General features: G+C 54.2%; 1 protein-coding gene across 9 annotated transcripts in view; it reads right to left on the reverse strand.

Moving 5' to 3' along the window:
• The window catches only part of TNS1 (tensin 1), a 201281-nt gene that overhangs the window by 73821 nt on the left and 101934 nt on the right, over positions 1 to 25526 (reverse strand). For 8 of the 9 annotated variants that reach the window (XM_045034461.1, XM_023259674.2, XM_045034462.1 and 5 more), the window contains 14 exons: positions 24138 to 24179; positions 23074 to 23124; positions 16975 to 17024; positions 14641 to 14812; positions 12138 to 12188; positions 11104 to 11226; positions 10648 to 10712; positions 9609 to 9692; positions 5954 to 6066; positions 5491 to 5551; positions 5178 to 5253; positions 4452 to 4581; positions 2664 to 2729; positions 1413 to 1529 (listed from right to left, as the gene is read on the reverse strand). In XM_045034461.1, coding sequence (XP_044890396.1) covers positions 1413 to 1529; positions 2664 to 2729; positions 4452 to 4581; positions 5178 to 5253; positions 5491 to 5551; positions 5954 to 6066; positions 9609 to 9692; positions 10648 to 10712; positions 11104 to 11226; positions 12138 to 12188; positions 14641 to 14808 — 1054 coding nt within the window. In that variant the 5' untranslated portion in view covers positions 14809 to 14812; positions 16975 to 17024; positions 23074 to 23124; positions 24138 to 24179. Of the gene's footprint in view, positions 1 to 1412; positions 1530 to 2663; positions 2730 to 4451; positions 4582 to 5177; positions 5254 to 5490; positions 5552 to 5953; positions 6067 to 9608; positions 9693 to 10647; positions 10713 to 11103; positions 11227 to 12137; positions 12189 to 14640; positions 14813 to 16974; positions 17025 to 21981; positions 22199 to 23073; positions 23125 to 24137; positions 24180 to 25526 lie in introns of those variants that run through there. The other variant, XM_006935547.4, reaches the window with a different exon arrangement.

Genomic DNA, 25526 nt, shown 5'->3' on the forward strand with positions numbered 1-25526 from the left:
GACATCGCCTCAGCCCAGTGGGGTGTCTGGGCCCCTCGGGGGAGGAAGGGAGTGGGAACTAAGGGAGGCAAGAGGAGGAGCCATGGACCTGGCAGTGTTGCCTGTAAACAACATGCTCTCCTCAAGCCCTGGGTTCTAGCCCCATGGCCACCCTCGTCCCACTCACTCTGAAATCTATCACTCACTGTGGTATCTCTAAGGTCAGAGAAACCATCTGTTTTCAAGAAAAGACCTAAAAGAATTTCAGAGTGGATTCAACAAATCCAAAATCCTGGAGAAAAAGGTGGGAGGAGGCAGGGGGAAGGCAGGAGGAGGCAGGGGGGTACAGAGAGTCAGGAGCAGGTCGGGGGCCCAGCAGGCCTGGCTCCCCCAGCCCAGCTCTGCCACAGGGCCCAGAGTCCCCAAGATGGCACAGCCTCACCCTAGGACCAGCTGCAGCTGGGAGAAGCCCAGAGGCTGGGAGCTGGTGTCTTTGAAAGGACACATCCCAGGGCGTGGAGGTAAATCGGGAGACCCTTCCTTCAAGGGGGTCTCAGTTATCCCCAAATGAAAACGGGGGAATGAGCCAACAGTCCTAAGGATGCTTCCAGATCTGCCATGCTACAGTCCCAGGACCAAATCAGAAACGCAAGTCCATGCCAACCCCCAGACAGGCGTCTCAAGGGCTCCTGGGCTCCAGGCATGCCCCCTGTTGGAGGCCCCACCCACCGCACATATTCAAATGAACCACACAAATAAATACAGTCCATATATAACTCTCAGGGACTGAACTTGAGTGGCAGTTGACCGTCTGACATAATGTTAGGTTTTGTAGCTAAATTAGACATGCATTAATTTCAACTGCAGCTTACTTTTCAAATTTTGGAGCCTATCGGTTTCATTTCCAGCTCTTCGACATTTTCGTTGGCTGTTGATGAAAGCTTGTAGGTCCTGCATGCTGTGTCTACATTCCTAGTGCTCTGACCCCGGGGAACTCAGGCAGCGAGCCTGGAGAAATCTAACAGCAGGTTGAAAAGAAATCTAACAAATGCAGTGTTTGCTGCACAGGAGTTCTCTCAAGCTCCACTCAAGGCCACCTCCTCTGAGGAGCCCTCTCAGGCCACTCCAGCTGTCTAGAATCCCTCCCCTGCCAGTCTCAGAGCTCTCACTGCTCACCGTAGATGGGACTCATTTAACAACAGCGATACACTCTCGTGTGGCTGTTTGGCTGCATTCTTTAGCTCTGTCTTCATTATCTATGCTCTGTCTTATCTTCCCCCACTGAACTGTGAGCTCTCCAAGGTGCCCTGGACCTCTCCTCTGCCTCCTCTTTGAACCCAGTATGGCGTTCACAGCCAACCAAGAGAGCCAAGGCCATGTGAGCAGGGGCAGTGTTGTTTGGAGAGGAGCTAGAAGCCACTGCTATCACCTACCCTCCATGCCATCCTCTCGATGCCCATTGAAGTTGTCATAGGAATCCCAGCGGATGAGGGGGTCAGAGGTGTTATAGTCCACGGACACACTCGGCCCGTTCTCCAGGTGTTCCATGCCTGAGAGAAATGGGGCGGGAGGGCAGTGAAGAGAAAGAAAAAAAAAAAAATCAGCAGCTAGAAAAACAGAGGGAGTCAACAGCTTCCCCAGGGATGCTCCCTAAGGGACTTCTTATTTTCTTAACCATAGTGGGTGGGACCAGTAGCTTAAATTGGACAGAGAACCCAGGAGTCTGGTTTCTTGCATTCTTGAAAAGGCTCATACCAGGTCGTAGGGGTAAATCAGGACGGAACACTGAGGAATGAAGTTCCCCCCCTTCCCAGGGAGAAAGCTGGAGAGCCCTCTGGCTGGGTGTCTGTCTCGTCCTATTCTGTGTCTCTAGGGTCCCTGGGTCAGTGCCAGGGGGCCAGAAAGCCTGCCCCTGGATTCAAGGGGAGTGTGGAAGAGGCTTGTGACGAGCAGCATGGGGCCAAGGACATCAGGGAAATCACAGCCGTGATACTCAGAAGACATTAGGTCATTCTAACCAACCCCCCTCCTCCCATTTAAGATGCCCTCCACTCCAGGCAGAAACCCAAGGGGAGAAGCAGTCTCTCCCACACATCCACAGAAGGGGAAGAGCGCACGAGCCCCAAGTCCTGCCTCCTAGGGCAAGTCCCTTTCCTTTCCTCTTGGCAGTCTTTTCTAGAATCTACCCAGAGTCCCACTGTCTGTAACCTAATTTCGTCTCGTCCTCATTCTGTTCTCAAACAGGATGGAGAACAACTGGCCTCCACATATAACCAGTCTAAAGGCTTAATGGCTATTATTAAAGTGGCCTTCTCATCTTCAGGTTGAACCACCTCGGGCCTCGTAAATACTTCTCGTCCATCTAGCTCCTCTGCATGGCCCCCAGCCACTCCCTCCATCCACCACAGCCCTCAACCTCTGAATATAACAGGATGGTGACCTAATGGGACAAGAACAGTTTACCCAACCCAGCATCTCTTGGTCGGCTTTTTTATTTTTATTCTCCGAAGATTAAGTCATTGGTTCATGTTTAGCTGAGGGTCCACTCTAATACCCAGATCCTTTACTGCTGGCCTGCCTTGCAGCCATAGTAACTTGACAATTGTAGGTCAGATGGGGTGGAGAGAGGACAGGTTAGGATGAAAGCAAGGGCATGGAAAAAATGAATTCTAACAAGCTAATACCTTGAATTTTCTCTGGTCCATAAGAAAATACAAATTCCACTTTGCCATATTCTGGAAATCGATCATCTGAAAAGGGAGAAGAAAAGACAAAAAGGGGCAGTGAATTCCCCAAAAGGACTCAAATTTTAATCTTTCTAGACAAGATTAACATAACGTGCACATGCAGGGTTGATAATACCACATACATACGTAATGAAATGAGCCTCTTTAGCCCTAGTCCTACTTGCCTGAGATAACCATGCCCAACCATTTCTATTTCTTGTTCCACTAACAGTTACCTCTGAGACTCTAAATAATAGACTCTATTTTTATGCCACTATCTCTCAATTTATCAATTTCAAGTAATCTCCACTGATTCACCATTATGAAAATGATTAATTTGGCCCGCTAATATCACTCCTATCTCCCTTCTTAAGTCAATTATTACTATTATTATTATTATTATTATTATTATTATTATTATTTATTCTGATTGCCTTTGAAACTTTAGATCCTAAGCTAAACCTCTATTTCTTGATCTGTTCATTTTCAACGGTGTCTCCTGACCCCCTACATTTAAGAGGAGAAAATTTGCACCACCCCCCTGCCTCTGCCTCTACCAACTCCACCTTTATGTTGTCTGTTATTCCTTTATTTTTCCTTGTTAAGACTGATAACATTTGCATTCTGTTCTGAATTATAATGGCATCTTCTGCTTTTGCCCTCCTGGCTTCAGTCCAGGGGAAGCTCATCACAGAAACATCCTTCTACTGCACTGGGGGAATCAGTTTCCTCCTCCCCCGAGCCCCAGCCCTACTCTCTGCCCTTGGCCTGAGCCCAATCTGCACACAGATCACCATCTGTGTGATCTGTGTGGGAAGCCAAGTTACAGTAGGCATGGTGACCACTCCCTGGATGGGACATGCCAGTGCATGTCTCCATCACTGCAGGGGTCCCTTCATAGTATCACACTTGCGTGTCTCTATCTCCAATGGGACTGTGAGTTCCCTGAGGGTAGGGCCTGACTTCTTTCTCTCTGTATCCCCAGGGTCTAGCGCCTGCCTGGCACATATAGACACACGATGATTCTTGGTGGATATATGGATGGATGAGGGATAGACAAACATATAGATGAATAGATGGATGGATTTAGATGAGTGAGTAGATGTATGGGTGGGTGGATGTATGGGTGGGTGGATGGATGGATTTAGATGGATGGGTGGATGGATGGGTAGATTTGGATGGATGGTTAGATAGATGGATGGATGGATTTGGATGGATGGATATGGATGAGTGGGTGGATGGATCCATGGATATGGATGGGCGGGTGGATGGATGGGTGAATGGTTGGATGGATAGATGGATGGACTTGGAAGAGTGGGTAGGTAGATGGGTGGGTGGATGGATGGTTGGATGGATGGATGGATTTGGAAGAATGGGTAGATGGACGGATAGATGGATGGATGGGAGGGAGGGAGGGAGGGAGGGAGGGAGGGAGGAAGGAAGGAAGGAAGGAAGGAAGGAAGGAAGGAAGGAAGGAAGGAAGGATGGATTTGGATAAGTAGGTGGATGCATGGGTGGATGGGTGGATGAGTGAATGGGTGAATGGATGTGGATATGTTCCAGGTCTCAATGTGAAATAGACAAAACCTCAAACAGATAGAGAAGGGAGACACCTCCCTAACCAACTCTCCTTCCCTCAGAAAATGGTTCCCCCTTCCTGACTGCCATAGCCCCCCCATTATTGCTCTTCTACCCTGTGGTATAGTTATTCCTTGCTAGGTCTGTCCCTCTATTCAGTGAGCTCACCTTTGAAGGCATCATCAAGGTCTTCCTTCCCAAAAACAACCCCGAGGTCATGGATGGCACAGGTGTGGAACTGCACACGGAAGATGACATCTCGGGCTGGGCTCCGAAACTTCTTGTGGTAGCACTTCAGCTGGGTGGGAAAGAAAGCAGAGCCCATCAGGGGACTGAGGATGAGAAATCAGGCCTCAGGGAGCCTCCTTATTAGCTCCACGACTGAGAACCCAGGGCTCACCCAAGCCCACTGAGGGAGAGGTCACCAATACCAAACAGGATTTCAGAGCTATCTGGGGAAACTTCTAGAAAGCAGAATGTTGGAGGCCAATCTTGCCCTGTAGGGACAAAACTGTCCTCCCAAGAAGTTCCTTCACACAGAAAGGAAAAAGTAGGGGTGAATTTAAATTACAGGAGAAAAGACTGAAGTTAGAAGTGAAGGAGTCCTTGTCACCACGGGAAGCCAGCCCACACTGAGAGATATTTCCCTGAAGATATTCCAGACCAAGACACAGGCGTAGGAGAAGCGAGTCCAACTCTGAGGCAGGGGAATGCACAAGGACTACTGGAGGCCGAAAGCCTTTGCAGGAGCCCTGAGAGCCTATGGCCGCAAGGCTGGTGACTCACGAGGAGTGGCGATCTTGTCTGGAGAGGCAGGAGGGGAGCAGGAAGAGAGAAGAAAGGAGAGAAAATAAACAGGGAGGAGGGGGCTCGAAACAGAGGGGCAGCACTCACCAAGATATCTCCCTTCAAGAGCAGGCCAGGCTCGATGGTGATGCAGATGCTGGTCTGGCTGTCTCCTTGGACATTGCTACGGGAGAGAGGCGAGCGGAGAGAAAGAGAGCTGTTGAGGGGGCAGGCAGCACGCTTGTTCCCTACCGCCCCCTGCCAGAGGGCTCCTAGGAAGGCTTGCTGCCTCTGTCCCTCAGCCCTGTGCTAGATGAGATCCTCCTAGAGGAGGTCCTGGCCCATCCCCCCACACCCTGTCCCTGGACCTCAGCCTCAGGCCCCAGGCACCCCTGGCCTCTTTGTCCTGTGGAATACCTACTAGATGCCAGATGTGTAGACAGGCTGCATGGCCTGGTAGATCCGGAGAAACGGCCGACACCCTGTAAGGGAGGGTGATGTTAGCTAAGACAGCGGGAACGGTGCAGGGGTGGGGGAGAGGGTGAAGGAAGGAAGGGCTGGGGAGAGGGGAGGGAAGAAGGGGAAGGAGGAAAAGAAGAAGGAGAAATGGAAAGAGAAAGGAGGAAGAAATACTAACTTTTCATTTGAGAGGCATTTTTAAGTTTATAAAATACAGTGCCACATCCGACATCATGTGCCAGCAGGCACTGCCAGTATCTAACCCATGAATAGACTGAGGCTCAACGAAAGCTCAGGAAGTCATGCCGTCGGGACTCCAATCCAAGCATACGTTTCTACCCTCCCCCCCCCCACCCTAAGGCTGCCTCTTAAGAAAAGAAGATGGGAGACAGGAAGAGGGGAAGCCAGAGGGCTCAGGCAGGTACCTCCTTTAGACTCGAAGTTGGGGATGCCATGCATGATCACGTGGTGCAGAAACAAGGGCTTGTTGTTCATTTTGATGGAGCCAGAGAGCAGGCCACTGAAGTAGTGCACGTACCTGGGGCAGGGAGAGGGGCAACTTCAGCCAGGAGGCCTGCCCTAGAGCAGAGCCATCCTGGTTTCTTTTCTGGGCTCACCTAGCTCCCCACCACCACCACCCTCCTAGACCTCCTGGAAGCTGGGGTCTCCTCCCCAGCACCGTCCTTTCTTGCTGCCTGGAGCCCCAAGCAGAGAGGACAAGCAGGTACCACTCAAGCAGGAGCGGAGTCAAGGCAATACTCTGCTTTGGGGTTCTCTGGCGCCCCCTGGTGGTCAAAATGAAAATCCCTCTCCAGCTTCACTCCCAGCCCAAAAATCAGCTGGACCAAAATTCCCCTCCACAACATCCCTGACAGGCATCGTTTAGCTGCTCACCACCGCACAAGGCAGGCTGATCAACCATCAAACACTCCAACACCCCTAAACCTAGCTTAAACCAAGCTTATGCTTATCACCACAGGCCCCAGTTCTGTCCCCACAGACCCCCAGCCACATGACAGTCCAGCAAACTGTAAGAGCTTAACAATTACAGTCCTTCACTTTTTTATATCACGCTGACGTATATGAAATCCCTCTATATCTGGTATTGAAAGACATCTACTATCTACTGTGTATTCCTCTCCCCAATTCTCTTTGGATCTTGTTGGAAGAATGCATCTCCACTCCTTCTAGAAGGGGAAACTAGGTCCAGAAAGAGTTGCTGGCACAGCAAGAACACACAAAGCCGGGGGTGGGTGGGGAGAGAAGGAATGCTGTCTTTCAATGCACCTGCCAGGAAGAGAGGCCCGTCCTTTTGCTGTGGATTGGTCAGTGCGCCCTCCTTTTTTCTGAATGGTGAGCTGGGTCAGCCACACCAATCACAATGAACCCTGAGACTTGGCGAGAGGCAAGGGGGCTCTTTGAGGCTGGTGGAACCAGAACCCACATGACCATGACAATGGTCCCCTCCTATCTCTTGGCTCCTTGGCCCACCTCCAGGCCTGTGGGCCTCTGTCCCTGGGCCCGGGTGGGGTCACCTCAGACTACCCAAGCAAGATAATCTGATGGGCAGCGCCAGTTACTATTCAGCCCCTGACCAGCCCCCAGCCCCATTACTCAAACCGGAAACCTGGAATGGCGGTTCCTATCAGATCTCTGGATCGTGCCAACAGGATGTGTCTGTATGCTGGGGACAATGAGCCGCCCGGGGGTGGGGTGACAATGAATGGGGGAGTTGCAGGCAAAGCCCCTCCCTCCCTCCCTCTCTGCCCTCCTCTCCTCCAACTGCTCCCGTCCCTGCAAACGACACCGCCCAGAAGGCGGGAAAGTGGCAACAAATACATAATGAAGCCAACAGCTGCATGTTCACACACGGGCACGGACAGAATCACCCACCCATAAGCAGGTGCGGTTGCAGATATAAGCTGCAAGGCAGACAGATAATGTAAACATACGCCCGACTGCGCGCTGTGTAAGCATATGCCGTGCGCTGTGGAGTCCCCTATACTCCTACGGCTGAGAGGTAACCCCGACCCCGTGCTCCAGGCGCTCTGCTACAGGGGTATGACTGCTCTGCCCACTCTCTCCAAGCCACACTGCGTCATCGTAACATCATGCTCCTCTGTTTGTCCCTCTTATCCTTCAAGGTCAGGCTCGTGACCAAGGCCACCAGCCATACGTAGAAAGCCAGGGACCGACGAGCAGGTACTTGAATGACCGTTCTTTCCTCCCTGGGAAGATTCTCATTGATCCACAGCTGCTGCATCTGGCAGCCCAGCCAGAATTTTCTGCACATAAAGCCATCCTGTTTCTGACGGCTGACCCAGAGACTGGCTCCTGGGTGTCCTGTGCCAGGTGCAAGACACCAGGCGGCCTGAGGACTCGCTTCTGCTTGGGCTTCCCACTACAATGGGAGTAAGTCCCCAGCGGAGCCGGCACCCTTCTAACAAGGCAAGAAAGATGGGGATGATGATGAAGAAGAAGAAGGGAAACCCCAGCATAGAGAGGCGAGGGGGTCCTGCCTGCCTGGCCAGTGTTCCGAAGGGCTGGAAAAATCAGTGGGATGCTTTGGCTTCTGGGCCACCGTACTTGCTGTCCCCTCTGCGTGGTGACCCCAGCCCCGCCCTCAGATGCTTCCCTTCTTCCTCTCAGAGCTCACCCTGCATGTCACCTGTTCAGAAAGTTCAGCCCTGGTGCTCACCCTATCATTCTCCAGCCCATCACGCTCTGTTTGGGTTTTGTTCCCCTTCCAAGTACTTCTCATGGCCTGAAAGTTCCCTGATGGCTCATGTCCTTGGGAAACTCCACGAGACCCTGCTGAGAGGGTCAGTCCCACAGCCCCGGTGTGCAGAGTGGTGTGGCACATCACCATGTGTGGTGGGCCCGCAGCTCTGGCCACATAGGGGCAGGGCCCCCTTCCCCATCTCCAGCTCTCCGCTCTGAGCCTGGGCTTCTGACTCACATTCACCTGCAGCCTCCCCACAGTCCACCAGCCCTGTGCTCTCTCAGCCATCATTAAACAGCACGTTATCCACAGAGCAGAGTCCCGGGCCAGCCCTCAGGACAGTGGGCGGCACAACCCTGGGGGCCCTGCCCTGACCTGACTTACAGGTCCCCAAGTACATTCTAGCTCTGCTAATACTTGCTATGGACCCTGGCCATGTTGAGTCCCCTCCCTAGGCTCAGGCTTCTCATCTGTAAAGTGGGGATGCCTTGGATCATCATACAGTAGCTCACCATTATGCAGGGTTGGCCTCAAATCCATCATTTCTGACAAGTGTTCCCTGACCCCCTTCATTACATAGCCCCAATCTCCTCCACCAGGTCTGTCCCACTCTGTTCTCTTTCTTTCCTAGCACTAACCGCTACCTGAAATGGTCCTGTCGGTCTATCTACTCGTGCAATGCCCATCTTTCTTAGTGGAATATCAGCTCACTGAGGGCAAAGCACTTCGTCCTGCTCAACTAGATATCCCCAGCACTTGGAATGTAGTAGAGCACATAAAACTTATCCAGTGAATCAATGAATCCTCTCTGCCCTGCTTCCTCCCTCGGCTGCTGTGGACTCCAATGAGACCACGTGCTTGAGAGCCCTTGGTAAAATTTTTAAAGCTCTCCCAGCAGAAGGTGACCCTTATGGTAAGAATCTGTGACCTCTCCAGGGCAGGCGGCAATGACGCCAGCCTCCTACAGGCTCACCCAAGCGTGGATGCGGTCCCGCGGCCAGGACCAACATGGCATTTCCTTCTCATACAAGCTGCCTTCTTGCACCCAGACCAATGCATCCCCCACCAGCGGCCCCACCGCTCTCCAACGCTGGCCTCAGGAGCCAACGGCCATGCCCATCTGTGGGCACACACAGGTGCCCACCGGCTCACTCATGCCCCTAAGCTTACAGCACTCCAGGCTGGCACCTGAATATGCATGCTCCGTACACCCCCACCTAGGCATGGCTGTTCCACCCACTGTGGGTATGTGAGGCTAGTCCCCAAGACAGCGCGCACGCGCACACACACACACACACACACACACACACACACACACACACGTGTGCATGCACTGGCAGTGAGCCCTGGAGACCCACCTTCTCTGGGATGGCTGACCAATGGGCACAATCTTATCCTCATAGAATCGCTTCATTGCAAACCGGTCCAGGGCCTGATCGGCGCTGCAGGGAGAGACAGGTGGTCAGAGGAGCCAACTCCCTGGTCCCCCCACCTCTGCTCCCCCAGACCTATAGAGCCCTCCAGCCACCCTACTCTGAGAAGCTTTCAGGAAAAGAGTGCCCTGGCATTCCTGCATCCTGTATGCTGCAGGACTCAGCCCTGGGGCTTTGGAGCCAGACAGCCTGGGTTCCCATACCAAGTGTGCCGCCTCCTTATTAACCTTGTGCCTTGAGGCAGGTTTACTTAATCCTTCTGAACCTGATTTTCATTTTCTGTCAAATGAGAGTGACAAGTGCCTTCCTTGAAGGTCGTTACGGTAATTAAGTGAAATAACATGTATAACGAGCTTGGCACATGTGGGCACACAGTAGGTGCCCAGGAAATGTTCACCATTAAGGAAAGATTAGGCCGGGTTAAGTTTCTTACAGTCACACAACCACCGTCTAAACCCTCCATAGAACATTCTATCTGTCTGCAAAGAGATCATTTTGAAGAGAGAAAATATAGCCCCTCTGTTCTTGACTCTCTAGCAACATCCCATCCCAAGCCCCAAAGTCCTTATTAAGGCCCACAAGGATGAGATAACTTCTAGATGGTTCTGTCAGACCCAGATCTGATCCAACATTTCTTTCTGACTCTCTCACCTGCTCACTCGGGAAAAAAGAGGGCTATTTGCCAAGGAAAAGTGGTCCCGAGAAGGTGGCTGGATGGGGTGTCCGTGGATGGGCCTGCCTCTCGAGTCTGCTGCCACCAGTGCCCCCAGTAAAGGACTCTCCTTGCTCCTGCCTTCCGTGCACAGCCACCTGCCTCAGAGCCGTGGGCAGATCCCTCTCCTTTCCGTAGGCTCCTCCACCCCGTCCCCTGTCATTATTCTGCCAGCCAAGGAAGGGAGAGGCCATGGAGGGATGGGCAGACAGGGTTCCTGCTGTCAATATTCAGAGAATGAGAGGCTCTTACCTGGCAGAAATGTTGCTGTAGTGCATGTAAGCCGCGATGACAACACCTATCCTGCCTCGGTTTCCCTGAAAGAACCCCAAACACAAAGCCTTTATTTCTAAGGCCAGCCCTGCTGCCCCAGAACCCATCCAGAAGCCTGGAGAAAAAGTGAGCAGCAGCTGGAGAGAGGGGTGTGGTTCAAAGGAGGGAGTGGGATGCCAGGAAGGGGAGCAGGTCGGGCTGAGTCCCAAAGAGAAGAAACGCAGTCGATCATCTACCACACGTGAGGGTCCCACAAGCTCCTAACCCCCATTTCTCAGGCGCCCCCCGGGACAGGATCTACCATCCCCTAGAGAGGAGAATGCACACACATTCACCCGAGGACACATCTATGCATGTGTGCACGTGCTCACATACACACACGTGTGTACATGCACACACGCACACATGTACATACAGAGCAGCCCCTGCTCTGACCTTATTGTGCAGAACGACGACATTGTGAGGGTCTGCATTGAGCCAAGTGTCCATGGCCTTGCAGACGCTGCAGATCTTCTCTAGGGCTGGAGTGTGGAGGTCAGGCCAGCCAAATTCCAGGACCTGTGGTCAAAGTCATGAGTGAGAAGTGGCGGAAGCCCCAGAGACTCAACCGGGGCAGCGGGAGCTGCACCTACGCCACATGCTGGCTCCAGGGCAGCGGCCACCAGCCAACCTCGCTTCCCGCCCTCCCTGCCCAACAACCCAGAGTGGTTGCAAGGGTGTGGCCCAGAGACCCTGGCTCAGGGCCAGAGAGGAAAAGTGAAGAGCCCCCAGCCATTCACAGCTCTTTTCCAGGCCCTGACACACAAGCCATTGATTTTTCTGGCCAATCAAGAGAACCCGAAAGGGGACAGAGGGCAGATCTGAATGGCCGACCTCAGGCTCCTCAAAACTTTGCTTAACTCACAGATCGTTAAACTAAAAGAGAACCCATGCTTGGAAAAGCCAAGAGAGCACATCTAATCCAGCCCATCTACTTTCAGAGGGGCAAGCTGAGGCCCAGAGAACTGTCACCTGCCCAGGGTCCCACAGCGACAGGCACCAGAATCCGGGAGGCAGAACAGATATCCACACAAAGCCCGGCACTCAGCCCACCGAGTGAACAAGTGAAAACCAGCCATTGGCAATTCCCAGCCAGTTTAAATCCAAAATGCTTTTCAATAAGACTAAAATTCTCACAGCTCCAGTCTCGCCCCAGAGATGCTATGTGCACCCGGGGTGGGGGTGGGGGGGTAGACCTGGGTAGGAAATCGCTGCATCAAGCTTTGCTGTCTGCAATTTGTATTACAGAAACCATAAATACAGTATTTTCCATGTTCCAAAGGGAAGCTGGCATAGAAAGGGAATAGGCTTTGCGAAGTGTCTCAGCCCTTGCCCCCAGATTCCGAAGTAGGAACCACGGGGAGAACCACGCTGTTCTCCTTCTCTTTCAGGCAGAGGGAAGCCCCCACCCCTAATCCACACCAGCTCACCTTGGCGTGGAGCTTTGCGATGTCAGGCCTCCGCTCAGAGAGGTTGAAAAGCTACAAGGAGGAAAAGGAAGAGATCATGAAATGGTGCTAGCTGGCCGTCTGTCCATCTGTCTCTGTCTCTCTCCTCCCAACCACCCAGTGGAAATTCTATCCATGCATAAGCTTACAATGGAGTCCCATCAGACCCACACATTGACCAACACGCACTCAACTACAGGTTCTCAGAACAAAGAGGAGAGAGGAGGCGCCGGGGTGGCTCAGTCGGTTAAGCGTCTGACTTCGGCTCAGGTCATGATCTCACAGTTCGTGAGTTCAAGCCCTGCGTCAGGCTCTGTGTTGACAGCTCGGAGCCTGGAGCCTGTCTCGGATTCTGTGTCTCCCTCTCTCTCTCTTCCCCTCCCCCACTTGCACATGCTCGCTCTCTCTCTCTCTCTCTCTCTCTCTCTCTCTCTCAAATAAATAATAAAAATATTAACAAAAAAAATTAAAGAGAAGGAGAGAGAAGTACATGGACACTCAGCCCCAACCCTCAGTGAGCAGACAGACACCCAAACTGCAGGTGAGAAGGGGATGCAGCCTGTCTCATCCCATGTGCCACCCGTCCACACTGGACGGGAATCCGGTGGTGTGACATGATAAGTGTTTGGCCATCTCTGGTTTCCACTTCACATGTCAACTTTAGAACCTCATCCGCCTAAAAATGCAACAGCTCTGTGGGAGGACGCCCTCCCTCCGAGTGTGCAAATCACCCTGAGTGGGGCCTCTCAGACCCTTGACACCCCTTTCCCGGCAGATGCCCTCCGACACCTAACCATGTCCCATAAGACTCCCCCAATCCCTGGATTTCCTGTCTCCGCCTTCACCTCATTGCCCAGAAGATTCAAAGAAAACCGTGCCGCCTCCTGCCGAGGAAAGCGACCACACGGCCTGCGATGGGAAAGCAGAGGGAGGGTGGCATAGCAGAGACCCACAGAACCCTGGACTCCTGGAACTGGGAATGATCCCAGATGGCTTCCAGTCCATTCTTGGACCCTGTAACTGTACAGACTTTATTACATTAACAACAGCTACCACTCGAGTGTCCCCAACCTGCCAGCCCAATGCTGAGGACTTTACACCTAGCAGCTGGCTTAGTTCTCTCAACAACCATAAGAGGTAGGTGGTACAATTAGACCCATTTTGCAGATGCAGAACCTAAAGTTTAGTGAGGCGAAGTGGCCAAGGTCAGATAGTGAGAGCAGAGCCAACATTCAAACCCAGGACTCTCTGGTGTCTGAAGCCGGGCTCTCAACGCTGCCCAACACAGCTGATGGAGAGGCGTGTCTGTGGTGGGTTCAACAGTGTCCCACAAAAATTCAGATCCACCTGGAACTTCAGAATGTGACCTTATTTAGAAATAGGGCCTCTGCTGATGTAAGTAGTTAAGGATCTCAAGATGAGATCATCCTGGATTTAGGGCGGGCCCTAGGTCCGATGCCTGGTGTCCTTATAAGATGAGAAGACCCACAGAGAGACACAAGAAAGAAGGCAGGCCGTGTGAGGACAGAGGCAGAGACTGCGGTGATGCAGCTAGAAGCCAAGGTCACTAAGGATCGCTGGGGGGCACTGGAAACCAGGAAGGGGAAAGGCAGGATCCCCCGTAGAGCCTGCAGAGGGAGCACGGCCTGGTCAACACCTTGATTTGGACTTCCAGCCTCCAGAACTGTGAGAAAGTCAGTTCTGTTTCAAGACACCACGTTTTTGTGGCAATCTGTTACAGCAGCCCCAGGGACCTAATGCAGTCCCCTACGCCGGCCTCTGCTCACAGATCGGGGCGGCCCCTCGAGGCTGCACGGTCTGGTCGGTGGGTGCAGCCCAAATCCACAGGCACCTCCTTGTAGAACTGAGCCCTCCCCTGGGGCCAAGGATAGGTCTGATTCCCCATGCCAGCTCTCTGCCATTAGAGAAGAGCACCCCCGGGCCCCTCATCCACATTCGTGATGTGTTCCTCCTGGGCCAGGCACCATCCCCCTGATCGCAACATTTCCACAACTCTGCCCTCGGACTTCTCAGAGGCACTGCCGCCTCCCGACCTCAGGCAAACGCCCCACCTCTCTGTGCTCCAGCAAAACCTGATTTCTAGCGCTGTCATGAAGGTTAATACGTGGAGAGCAGATAGAACGGGGCCTGTGTCATAGCAAGCACGCAATAACATGAATGCTTGTTACTCTCTCCTCCTGGTCAACACACACATACACACGAGCACACGCATGCCCACGTGCACATATACCTACACGCATGCGCACACGCACACATGCACGTGGGCACACGTGACTTGGTTCCAGACGCCTCATTCCAGCCGCAGACACACTCCTCCCAGTAAAGTTGGGCTGGGGGGGGGGGGGGTGAGTGAGGACTCAGGCCGTGAGAGAGGCTAAGAGCTGGCCCAGGGCAGGTGGGCAGGGGCACCAGCAGCGAGGAGGTGGTAAGCAGAAAGGACGGGGGTACTGGGCCCCATCCTCACCAGGTAGCTGCCTCCATGTTTGGACTTGAGCATCTGGGCCACCTCTCGGAGGTTGCTCCGAAAGTTCTCCTCGTTGGCTGTGCTGGGGAAGGAGACGGCGATGATCCTCTCTGTGACATACACCAGGTCCAGCTCACAGCTGTCCTCCGTGGTCCGGCTCAGACTCATGTTTCTGGAGACACAGTAGGCAGAAGGGGATTCGGATCAGAACCCTGGTCCTCAGGGCAAGGTGTAGGGATCTGTGCCCCCTAGACACTATATGTGGCCCACAGTTCCAACCCCGGAGGCTTGACTGTTCCCTGAGCACCAGAGGAAAGGGAGCTGGGCAGAGGCTGGCAAGGACCTCGGGCCATTTCCAAGCCAAACAGCGATGACAGCAACCCTAGGTGGCCATCAATCCTGTCGGCACTGCCTTCAACCTATAAACGCAGAGGTCGGGGTCAGGATCAGAACCTGCCAGGAGCCCAGGAGTCCAGCTCAGCCCTCCAACACACTGTGGCCACCTGGTCTGGCAGAAGTCTTTCAAAGGATCCTGGGACAGATCTAGTACAGGAAGGAGAGCGGCAGGTGCCCCTGGAGCTGAGCATTCTTCCGCCCTCCCCCTGCTCCCGAGCTATAGTGTGGGCAGCAGGGTGGCGGGGGGAGGCTTCTCAGGGGAAAGGGCAGCTCAGGTGACAAGCTCACCTGGGCTCCAGTAAGCCAGACCATGGCGCACATTCCAGCCCTCCCCAGAGGCAGCCCAGCTCCCGCCCTTTGTTCCCTGGCTCTCCCCCACCTCTGGCAGCTCCCACCACCTTCCAGGGCTATTTCTTGGCTGCAGCCTCCGTGATTTCTAAGAGGGTGCTGAGCTTACTGCTGCGGCGGCAGGCGGCCACCTGAGCTCCTAAAGGAAGTGGGGAGCCCCTGCACCGGGTGAGGGGAGGCGGGGGCTCACGCCTTTATACCTCATCCAGGTTCTCTTCCAGCAGGAGGGCCCAGAGTGGCCCCCGGGGAGCTGACAGGAAGGGGAAATGGGTCTCAGGACACTGAAATTCCATTCTGAGGCCCACCTTACACCCTCCCTGTCACCATACCTTCTTACCCTGTCACCCGCCCCCTATTGTCTCACTTCCTCTTTGTATCCAAGGTGGGCAACATTTCCTTCTAGGACTCTTTCACTACAGCAGGGTCAAGGTGAGACGGGAGGGGCAGCAGAGAGATACCAGCAGGGTATTTCAAAGAGACAGGGTGGCCCTGGCAGAATCCAGATGTCCACCAGGGTTAACTTGGAACCCAACTGTGTATATAGGGCTTGGAGATGGGGGGGGGGGGGTGCCGAGGGCGAGGTATGGCTTCTCCATGGTGACAAGGACAGGAGCCAAGTGGTAGAGGGGCCAGTGGGCTGTGGTAAGGAGCCCAGTTTGAATTTGACCTCTGAGCCGGGCCATTCCTTGTCCCTAAGATAAGGTTCTCACTGCAGCCTTGGGCGGGCGGGGATGGGTCCAAGGCAGAACGGTGCCACCACCTGGACAACTTCAGCATCGCACCCTGCACCCACCCACCCCAAGGTGGTTCTCAGCTGTAAGGGAAGAAGATTCTCTAAGGGGCTGCTTAGGTCTGCAGGCAGCTGGCAGCCCGGCCACAACCCACTGGGGGCTTTAGCTACACACCAGCCCTCTCTGGCTGGAGCTCCATTTCCCTGGAGCCAGATTCTCACTTGTCTCAGGAGCCTCAGAGGTGAAGGTGAGGCAGAGAGGGAAGGGCCCAAGCCAGAAAAACCACAGAACCTGCACACAGATCAGCAAGGCACCCAGTCCTTGTGCATCCCTGCCCCCAGCCCCTGCCGGCCCAGCCAGATAGACAACTTTCCTTTTCTAAATGACCCTCAACATCAAAACCCCTGCCCACAGAGAGGACTTGGATCTAGCATAGACTATGATGCCAGCCAGTCCCGAAGGCACACCCAAGTCTTGCCTCTTGTTGGTCACGTGACCTGTAACAAGTCACCACACCTCCCTGAGACTCAGTTTCTCCATCTGCCAAATGGGAATAAAAATACTTACCCTGCAGGGTTGTTGCAAGGACTAGATAGGATCGTGCAGGGACATAAAAAAAAAAAAAAAATCCAGCTCAAGGCCTAGCTTCGAGCTAGAACTCAAAACATGACCATTTCCAAGGGTATGCAGCTACCGGCATCCTCTCTCTGTGGCTTGCGCATCCGCCCACAGTCCCTACCTGTCGCTTTATGACTTCGGTCTCAGGCACCCAAAAGCATGATTTGCTGGAAACACCCACAGTGACCTCACAGCGGCACCTCCATCCCAAGCCACCCCCTCCCCAACAGGCCAGGCATACCTGATGGGCTGGGGGTGGGGCTGGACACTCGGGGTGACTCTGCTGGAGCCCTAGGACAGAGAAAAGACAAGCGGCATTATGGAGGAGGCTGGCGGAGAGATGTCCCCGGGAGCATCAGGGCTGCAGACAAACACAGGTGCTCTTATTTCTTGGCCAACATTCCAGCGCGGGCACCCTAACATCCAGGCTACACAGCAACCTAAGGCCAAAAGCGACCAAGGCCAAATGCTTGTGAGTGTGCATGCGAGCCCCCAAAGGGCCCAGCTCTCCCTCCCCAGGGAAGGAAGAAATCCCAGATGCTGAGAAATGTCTGGGCTGGTGCCATCTGCACTGAGTACACGCTCAATAAAAGAGTTTCAAAATGGACGGAAACACATTTCATCTTGATTCCCTGGATGCCGTAACCGTAACCCCCAGGGGAGAATACTGACCGCGAGCATGACAGAAGGAAAGACCGGTGACAGCAGCCTCTGTCCTGCTCTGAACCTTGACCCCCTGACCACCACCATCCCGCGATCCTCCCCTTCACAGCAGCAACAAGGGGCCATTGGAGCAGAAGTTGTGTGTACCCACCGAGACCAGTGCTGGGCAGCAAGTTACCCTCCTACGGACCCACCGCCTGCTGGGTTACCCCCTCACCCGCTCCCCTCTTGAGGGTTGTCAACTGGCACAAATTTAGGCAAACGGACCCCAGTTCGGGTCCCAAACAGCCCAAGACGACCCGATGGCACCGTGATGGAAGCTAAGGGTCACCCTGCCGGCCGACCTGGGAGTACTCAATGCTCTGGATCTCTGTAACGTCACATGTAAGATGGGGCAATCCTTAGGGAGTTGTTTGAAGATTAAAAGGAAGTATGCATATAAGGCACTTCGTTATTGTTACTGTTACTGCATCTAGTACAATTAAAAGGGTGCTTACACATACAACCAACATTCACCTCTATACACAGAGCCCTGCATCACCTCTCCCCCCACCTGTCAGCCACCTCACGTGATACAAAATCGACCGCCCAACTTCTAGATTCCCAGGCCGAGCCACGGCTCTCCGAGCCCATCGGCACCTTCCAAACATCCCTGTGCCTCCCCGAAACCAGCCTTTCCCCACCACCAAGTTGCAACCACCTCTTGGAGGAGACAGGACCACAGTCTACCAGGGAGAGGAGAAACTGAGGCACGGTGACTCACCCCCAAGTCCTGGGGAAGCTGACAATTGGCAGGACTCACCCTCAGACTTTGGGTTTAACCACTGGGGCCCTGAGGAGAGCAGCCGCTTTCGGCCTCCTCCAGGCCCCTGCAGGGCCGACAAGGCAGGGGCGGAGAAGCCTGGAGGCCGGGCTCCTGGTAGTGTCCAAAGTCAGGGCAGCCCCACTAAGAGGAGGTGTCTCCATCCAGCCACCCGTGAGAAGGCTGCACGCAGAGCCCCCTCTGCGTGGGCTACAGCTCAGCTCCGAACCACTCGGCCTCTGCAGTAGCAGCAGGAAGAACCAAGTGGGGCTGTTGGGGAGGAAAGTGTCTGTCTCCGCAGCCCCCTGGCCTTGACAACTTGGGTTTGCATGAGTCAGGCATGGTGGGGGGGGGGGGGGAGGTGGGGGCGCGGGTAAGAGGGATCATGCTTGGTTTTCAAGCCCCAAACCAGGCTGTTCCAAAACTACCCGCCCAGAGGAACACAGAGACCCAACACTTCATCCGTCTTGATTTCACTGGTCCCTGATGAGGAGTCGCTGGACCGCCCCAGGCCCCAGGCCCTGCTCCAGGCCCCGGGGCCACCCTGCTATAAATAGCCCCTCGGGTTTCATCTGTTGCTGATCCACAGCCACTTTGGAGGAGGCCACCACAGCTGCCTCGAACAACTGGAAGCCACAGCTGCAGCCGAGGCTTGCGGTGTGGTCAGGGCCATGGGTCTGGGCTCACGGAGCTGCAGGGAGACAACGTGACATTGAGGCCGGCTTGGCGAGGGGACTGGGGAGCCAAGGGGAGCCAGAAGCCTCCTCGGGCGCAGGGGTGAAAAGGAAGAACGGGACAGGAGAGCTGGATCCTGTTTCTCCACCCCCCTCCCAAAGTTACAACACTCCACATTCCTTAACCTCCCCACCCCAAAAAAGCCAGGGAAGATAAATAAAAACTTGGCCCCAACAGAGTCTGGCCGTGCCGCCTCCAGAGGTGATAAGACAAAGTCCAAGCCGGCTCTGCTTCAGGCCAGCCAGGGAAGGGGCAGCAGGGGAGGAAGCTGCCCTGGACCGTGACCCCACCAGATGACAGGGACGGGAACAGCTGGATGGTCATCCCCTGTTGAATCACTGGGCCGTCCTCTAACTGACGGGGCTTCCTGTTTTCTGCAGAGTTCGAGGACATGTGACACTCGCTGGCAGAAAGCAGACACACGGGTGACAAGCCTGAGTCTCGTGGACGTGAAGAACCACACATAGTTGTGGGGGCGGGGGGTATGAGCAAGCACGGCCTCACGCTCCAAAACACACAGGTGACCTCACACATGAGGCCAGAGATGGGCACCCCCAGCACACGCCTCAGCACACACACCCTCTCTGAGAGGCTGGGAGCCCCCTGAGAGATCAGTCATCTCTGCTGTCCGTCATCACACTCCTTCCCTCATTCCAAAAACTCTCGCTGAGTGCCACCAGCTGTGTGCCAGGCAACGTGCTAGGCGCTGGGGACCGGAGGAGGCGAAATCCCTGACCTCAGAGAGCTTATACTGGAGCTGTTCTCTTCAAGAACAGGCATGAGACTCTGCTGCCGGGTCTCACTGGCCAGTCTGTAAAATGGGTATAGCACAGTGCTCGTGTGATCTTATGTGATTCACCTGTTCCACCTAAAGCCCCCAGGGGAAACTACCAGAGGGCTTTACAAAAAGTACTACAAAGATTTGATTTTAAAAAGAAAAAAGAAGTTCTCTGTCAGCCCGTAATCCCATTCTTCTCCTCTCTGGGGCTCTCAAAGCCCTTTGCCCATTCGGCTTTACCTCCCCCCCCCAGCTTCTCCCAGGACAGAGATCGATAATACAACTTTGATCCAACTCCCTAGGCACCAAGAACACTCCCCTACAGTCATCACCGAACCGCGGTCTCGCTTTCAGTAAGAGAACAGCACGAAAGGAAGTTCCACAGCCCCCCCACCAAAACGGTGTCTTACTTCTCTACCAGGAAGTTCCTCCTAGTATCTAACCCTCACCCTTCGTCCTGCAGATCCAGCCAACTCTTTTTGCCTTGGTCCCCACTGCCAACGACCACTCGGACACTTCTGAGTGGCTCAAGGTCTGTGGCCCTAGGCTCTGTTATTTGCCACCACCTTCTCCACCATGCAGCAAGGAGCAGGAACCCCAGGACCTGGGTGGGGTTGGTTTAGAGCAACAACTGTGTGGGAAGAGTCCTGCCTGCCTTTGAGGTCCACAGACCAAACACAACAGCTCTGGACCAAAAGAAAAGCCGTTTCCTGAGCCCCAGTCCCCAGGGGGCAGAGTTGGGAGGAGGGTCCGTAAGAAACACCAGGGGCCACGTCAGGCGGCCAGAAATTGGTGCCCAATCTACGTCAGGGGCCCGTCCCCATTCCTACCTCTCCTCTGGGGGCCGTGGCCACCCCCTCCCGCCCCCACCAGCCCCTCCAGCCACACCCCTTCCTCTCTCCTTCCTGCCCACCAGCCTGGATTTTTCCAAAACAGAGTGCGACACAGCACAGCATCCACAAACCTCTCTACACACCAGCCCTGCTGGAGGAAAACAGCCATTCCGGCCCTGTGAGTCCTGGGCCACGGGCCAGGGACAGGAAAACAGCTCAACAAAAAGGCCCAACAGCACGGCACTAGGCCGAGGGCCGCAACTGTGCCGCCTCTGGCACAGGTCTCCTCGCACGGGGCAGACTGCGGGGGTCCCCCATGGCTGAGCAGGGCATGGACCAAAGACCCTGGGATCACCCAACCTGAGACAGGTGTCTGGGAACTTTAGACACTAGGTTTTCCCTCCTCTGCAGTACACAGGCCATTCTAGAATCCGCTCGCTCGCTTAGTGTTCCCTTGACTAGACTAGCTACGCCAGAAGTCACAACCCTCTTCCCACATCCAGACAGGACACAACCCTTACCCACCTTGGCACACATTAGACACACGCGCATTCATCCCAAATCAACAAACTTTCCTTCTAAAAAAAAAACCTCCCGTCCCAACTAAAGGGCCGCTTCTTTCTTTCCTGGGACCAAGGTCATACCCACCATCACGTCAAAAAGTTCTTCATGATGTCTAACTTCACTCTCTCTTGCTGCAGCTTTCCCTGACAAGCTATGTCTGGCCCAGGCTGGGGCTGGGGGAAGCAGCAGCATCAGGACCTGGCCGTAAGTGTGCCCAGGCCGTCAGGTTAAGGCTTTAGTTCACACATCATCTCCTGGCCAAGGGCTGGGAGAGCAGGGTACAACCAGATCCGAGCAGCAAACCCAGGAAGGGGTGGGGAAGGCACTCGTCAATTCGCTGAGCCCCTTCAAGTCTCTACCTCCTCATCTGAAAAATGGGACCAAGGGCGCCTGGGTGGCTCAGTCGCTTAAGCATCCAACCTTGGTTCAGGTCATGATCTCATGGTTTGTGAGTTCAAGCCCCACATTGGGCTCTATGCTGGCAGCATGGGACCTGCTTCCTATCCTCTGTCTCCCCCTCTCTCTCTGCCCCTCCCCTGCTCACTCTTTCTCTCTCTCTCTCTCTCAAATAAATAAACATTAAAAAAAAATTTTTTAATGGGACCATAGCATCCACCATAGGGGTGGTGTCTGGGGATCACCAAAATACTCAATCCAGCTCTGGGCCCTTGGTCAAAATAACAGTAATAAGAATGGCTAATATTTATTGAGCATATATTATATGCTTTGGGTGCACTACTTTAGTTCGTCCTCAGCAGTAGGTACACACAAAGCCGAATTTCTGACCCACATCTCAGCCCCCAAAATACCGCAAACTTGGACAAGAGTCCCTCCCCAACATGTGCACTCCGTGCCCATAGGACCCACGCGTACCTTGAACAGAGCCTTCCCCACTAATTTAAGAGGCATGCTCCCGCTCCTCCTGGACAGGTCGTACAGCCCCAGAGACGCCTCCGCCTTGCAGGGCTGGCCATGAAGGGCTGCCCCAGGGCAATGTGGCCGTGGCCACGGGCTCACCACACAAGGGCGGCCGCCTGCAGGAGCTGCCTCCCGCAGCCTGAGCACCTCCCTCTGGGGCCCTCCCCATGGCGGGTCAGGCAGCTGTCAGATGATAGGGCCTCATGCCATCAACAGCTCCCCCTGTGCCAACCGCCAAAACCACTCCCTGTTCCTCTGTGGATCAGGGCGAGCAAGGATGGAGGCCAGCATAGGGGCAAATTGTCAGACGAGAGTGGGGAAGAAAGAGAAAGGCCCAACTGTGCGGGGTGTCTACCCTGGGCACATGAGGACAAGCCCAGACACGAGCACCGCTCAGAGCAGGGTCCCAGGAGAGCCCCTTCTGCCCTTCCCGGGGGTCTCTCCATTTAAGCAATTTGCCCAATGACCTCCACCAAAACTGCCCACCAGGAAGAGCCCAGAGGGGTCAACGGGCCCAGCTTCCAGCTTCTTCCTCCAGAATCAACGGCACTGAAGCCACACAGAAGATCCTGGCGTTTGCAAAGACCCCTTTTTCCCAAAGAAGCAGAGCTTGTAATTCCTCAAGGTCTGATGACCCTCTGTGAGCCCAGGAGTCCTTCTTCGCCTCTGTCCTTAGTCCCTCTGCTATAGCTCTGCTAGTATCCTGCTCACCACCGAGCCAGACCTCACAGCACACCCTCGCTGCCTCCCTCCCCAGCCTCGAGCACTGAGGTCTGGCAAAGTGATGGGCAAATGAGCTCTGGATCCAGCCGAGCTGGGAGCCAAAGCCAAGACTGAGGTCCAGTATGTAAGTCCATGGGGCTTGTTCACCATTCCAACCCCTCCTCCCCTGCTCAGCCATAGCACTCAGAGACCCCTGCCTGTCCTTCTGGAAAGGAGGTAAGGGATGCTTCAGCAAGGCAGGTAGTATCCATCATCCACACCTCCAATCCCCCTGGGGCACCATGAGCCCAGCCAAACCCTTCCCTTCCCCATCCCCATACTTACGTCTTCCTCAAGGCTTTTCCGTGTGTTTCCACCCCGGAAAGCTCCTTCTCCCTGGAGACGGAGAAAAAACACAGTCAGAGAGGGGAGTCAAGGAAAGTAATCAAAGGGCACCCTCGTTTTTCACCTACTGGGATTGGCAGGGGTTGGGGGTGAGGGAGCTGGCAGAAGGGCCTCGGAGGCAACTTAGTTGTGTGTTTAGCATTTCTTTGTCCACTAAAAGCCCCTCAGAGCCAACCAACCCTCTCATTTGTGTTATAATTTTCCTCTTCCCATTTTGCAGGTAAGAAAACTGAGGTACAGGCAGGCTCATGAATTGCCAATGGCCACACAATTAGAAGCCTGAATGAAGGGGGCGCCTAGGTGGCTCAGTCAGTTAACCGTCCAACTCATGGTTGCAGTTCAGGTCATGATCTCGTGGTCTGTGAGTTCGAGCCCAGCATCGGGCTCTGTGCTGGTGGTGTGGAGCCTGCTTGGGATTCTCTCTCTCCGCCCCTCCCCTACTCCTGCTTTCTTGCTTGCTTGCTCTCTCAAAGTAAATAAATAAACTTAAAAAAAAGAAGCAGCTTGGATGAGGCAGGATCTGAACACAAGCCCTCCAACTGTAAGCCCATTATTACGTGCCGGCCATTGCCAGGAGATCCCCCTCAGCTGCTAATCTCGGTTTCCACACTCTGGGACCCACCCACTCTCTTCCCTTCCTCCTCATGCAGCCTTGAGGAAATTGGAAAACTGTCTGTCTTTCTGCGAAGTCAGAAAGTTCTGTTTGGAAACATCTGCCCGGCTTTCTCACATTCTGCATATTTAATAAAGAAACCCACATTTAACCACTGGCCTCTCCCACCTGCCTCCCGAATTCCCTAGCAATCCATTTCCGAACACGTAAGTGATGTCAGATGCCCAGGTCCCCACGTGACCCACAGCCCATCACTTCCTCCCAAGTTCCCCGAGTCTACTCCAGAAAGATGTCCCCAAACACATCTGTTCACTTTCCCCCAAATCCACCTTCTGCTTTCTGGGCTTCCCACACTATGCCCAGACTGTTTCCCACACCTGCTGCCACTCACCGTGTCGGCTACATTCTTCGGGGCATTCTCAGGGTTGATGGGCTGCAAAACACAGGGAGAAAACAGTGTGAGGCCTCAGGGCAAACAGCCACAGGTTGGGTTTCAGGCTGGCTCTCTCCCCAGGGCTGGTGGCCGTGAGGGGCGGAATGCCTCTTGAAGCAGGGCCCGTGCCGCCGACCCAAGGCTCAGACGTAACCTGGCTAGCCCCATGCTTGGGAGGCAGGGTTCAGAAAACGTAAAATAATCCGACTGGTACTAGAACAAGCCAGCTCGACGAACCTCTCACCGAGGCCTGTGATTCAGTTGCTGACCCCTCCAAAAGGAACACAGAGAGGGTCAAGGTCATGCCTATCCCTACGTGCCAGCCGTCTTCACCTGTACCGGCTCATTTATTCGTGACGAGAACCCAGTGAGGTGGGTCCCATTATTACCCTGAGCCCCCACTTCACAGAAAAGGACAAGGTAAATGAGTAGCCCAAAGTCATCGACTACTACTGGCCACAACAGGATTTGAACCCCATCTTGGGACTCAGCACTTCGTGGTCTTTGTGTGAAATCCCCACAGTCCAGGATGAAGTCTGCCAGAGACTTAACTCTTGTGTGGGCTTTCAAAGCCCCCCGCCATTAGCCCTGCCCCAAAGCTCTGCCCCATCCAGACCTGTCCCTAGATCTCCTGGTTTATTCCCACATTCAGGCCTTTGCTTGCGGAATGGCTCCTGCATCCACACTCTTTTCCGACAAGGTCTCCGCCCCGAGGCCCTTCCTGAACACCCAATAAGGAGGACTCCCTCCCGCCTTGGAACTCCAATAAGCCTGCTCTCTGTGTTACGTCTCTGGTCCTTCGGGTATAAATAATCTCATCATGGGAATATGTCTTGTTCCCCAAATACTGTTTTGTGAGTCTTACTCACCTGCCTCCAAAAAACATTCAAAGCAGCATTTTTACCAACTCAGCTGCCATATCCCTCATGCCGGGGACTGGGATATATGTGTAGCCGGCCACCAATACATGCCGGCTGATCCTGTCCTGATGCTGATCCTGGCCTGATCCTGTCCCTGATGTTGGCTCCACCCTTTCCAACATTAGTGTTTCGGGATCCTAAAAAGTGGGTTCCTTGGACTCCCCTATACAGGAGAGAAACTTCCCATTCCAGATCCAATTCCTGCCTACAGTCTCGAGGGCTCTGTTTCCCACCCAGTAAAGTTCCAGGGGCCCCTGAATCACACAGAAGGACGTGAGCATGACCGTGAGGGTTAGAAAGCAAGCCGTTGCCATGATGAGCAGGAACCAGCTTAGGACAGTGTCTCAGAATAGGAAACGCCTACCCTGACCCCATTCCTGGTGAGCTGCTCACCCCTGTGGAAGACAGGGGAAAGGACAGAATGGCC

The sequence above is a fragment of the Felis catus genome, chromosome C1, assembly GCF_018350175.1.
Source record: "Felis catus isolate Fca126 chromosome C1, F.catus_Fca126_mat1.0, whole genome shotgun sequence".
Lineage (NCBI taxonomy): Eukaryota > Metazoa > Chordata > Mammalia > Carnivora > Felidae > Felis > Felis catus.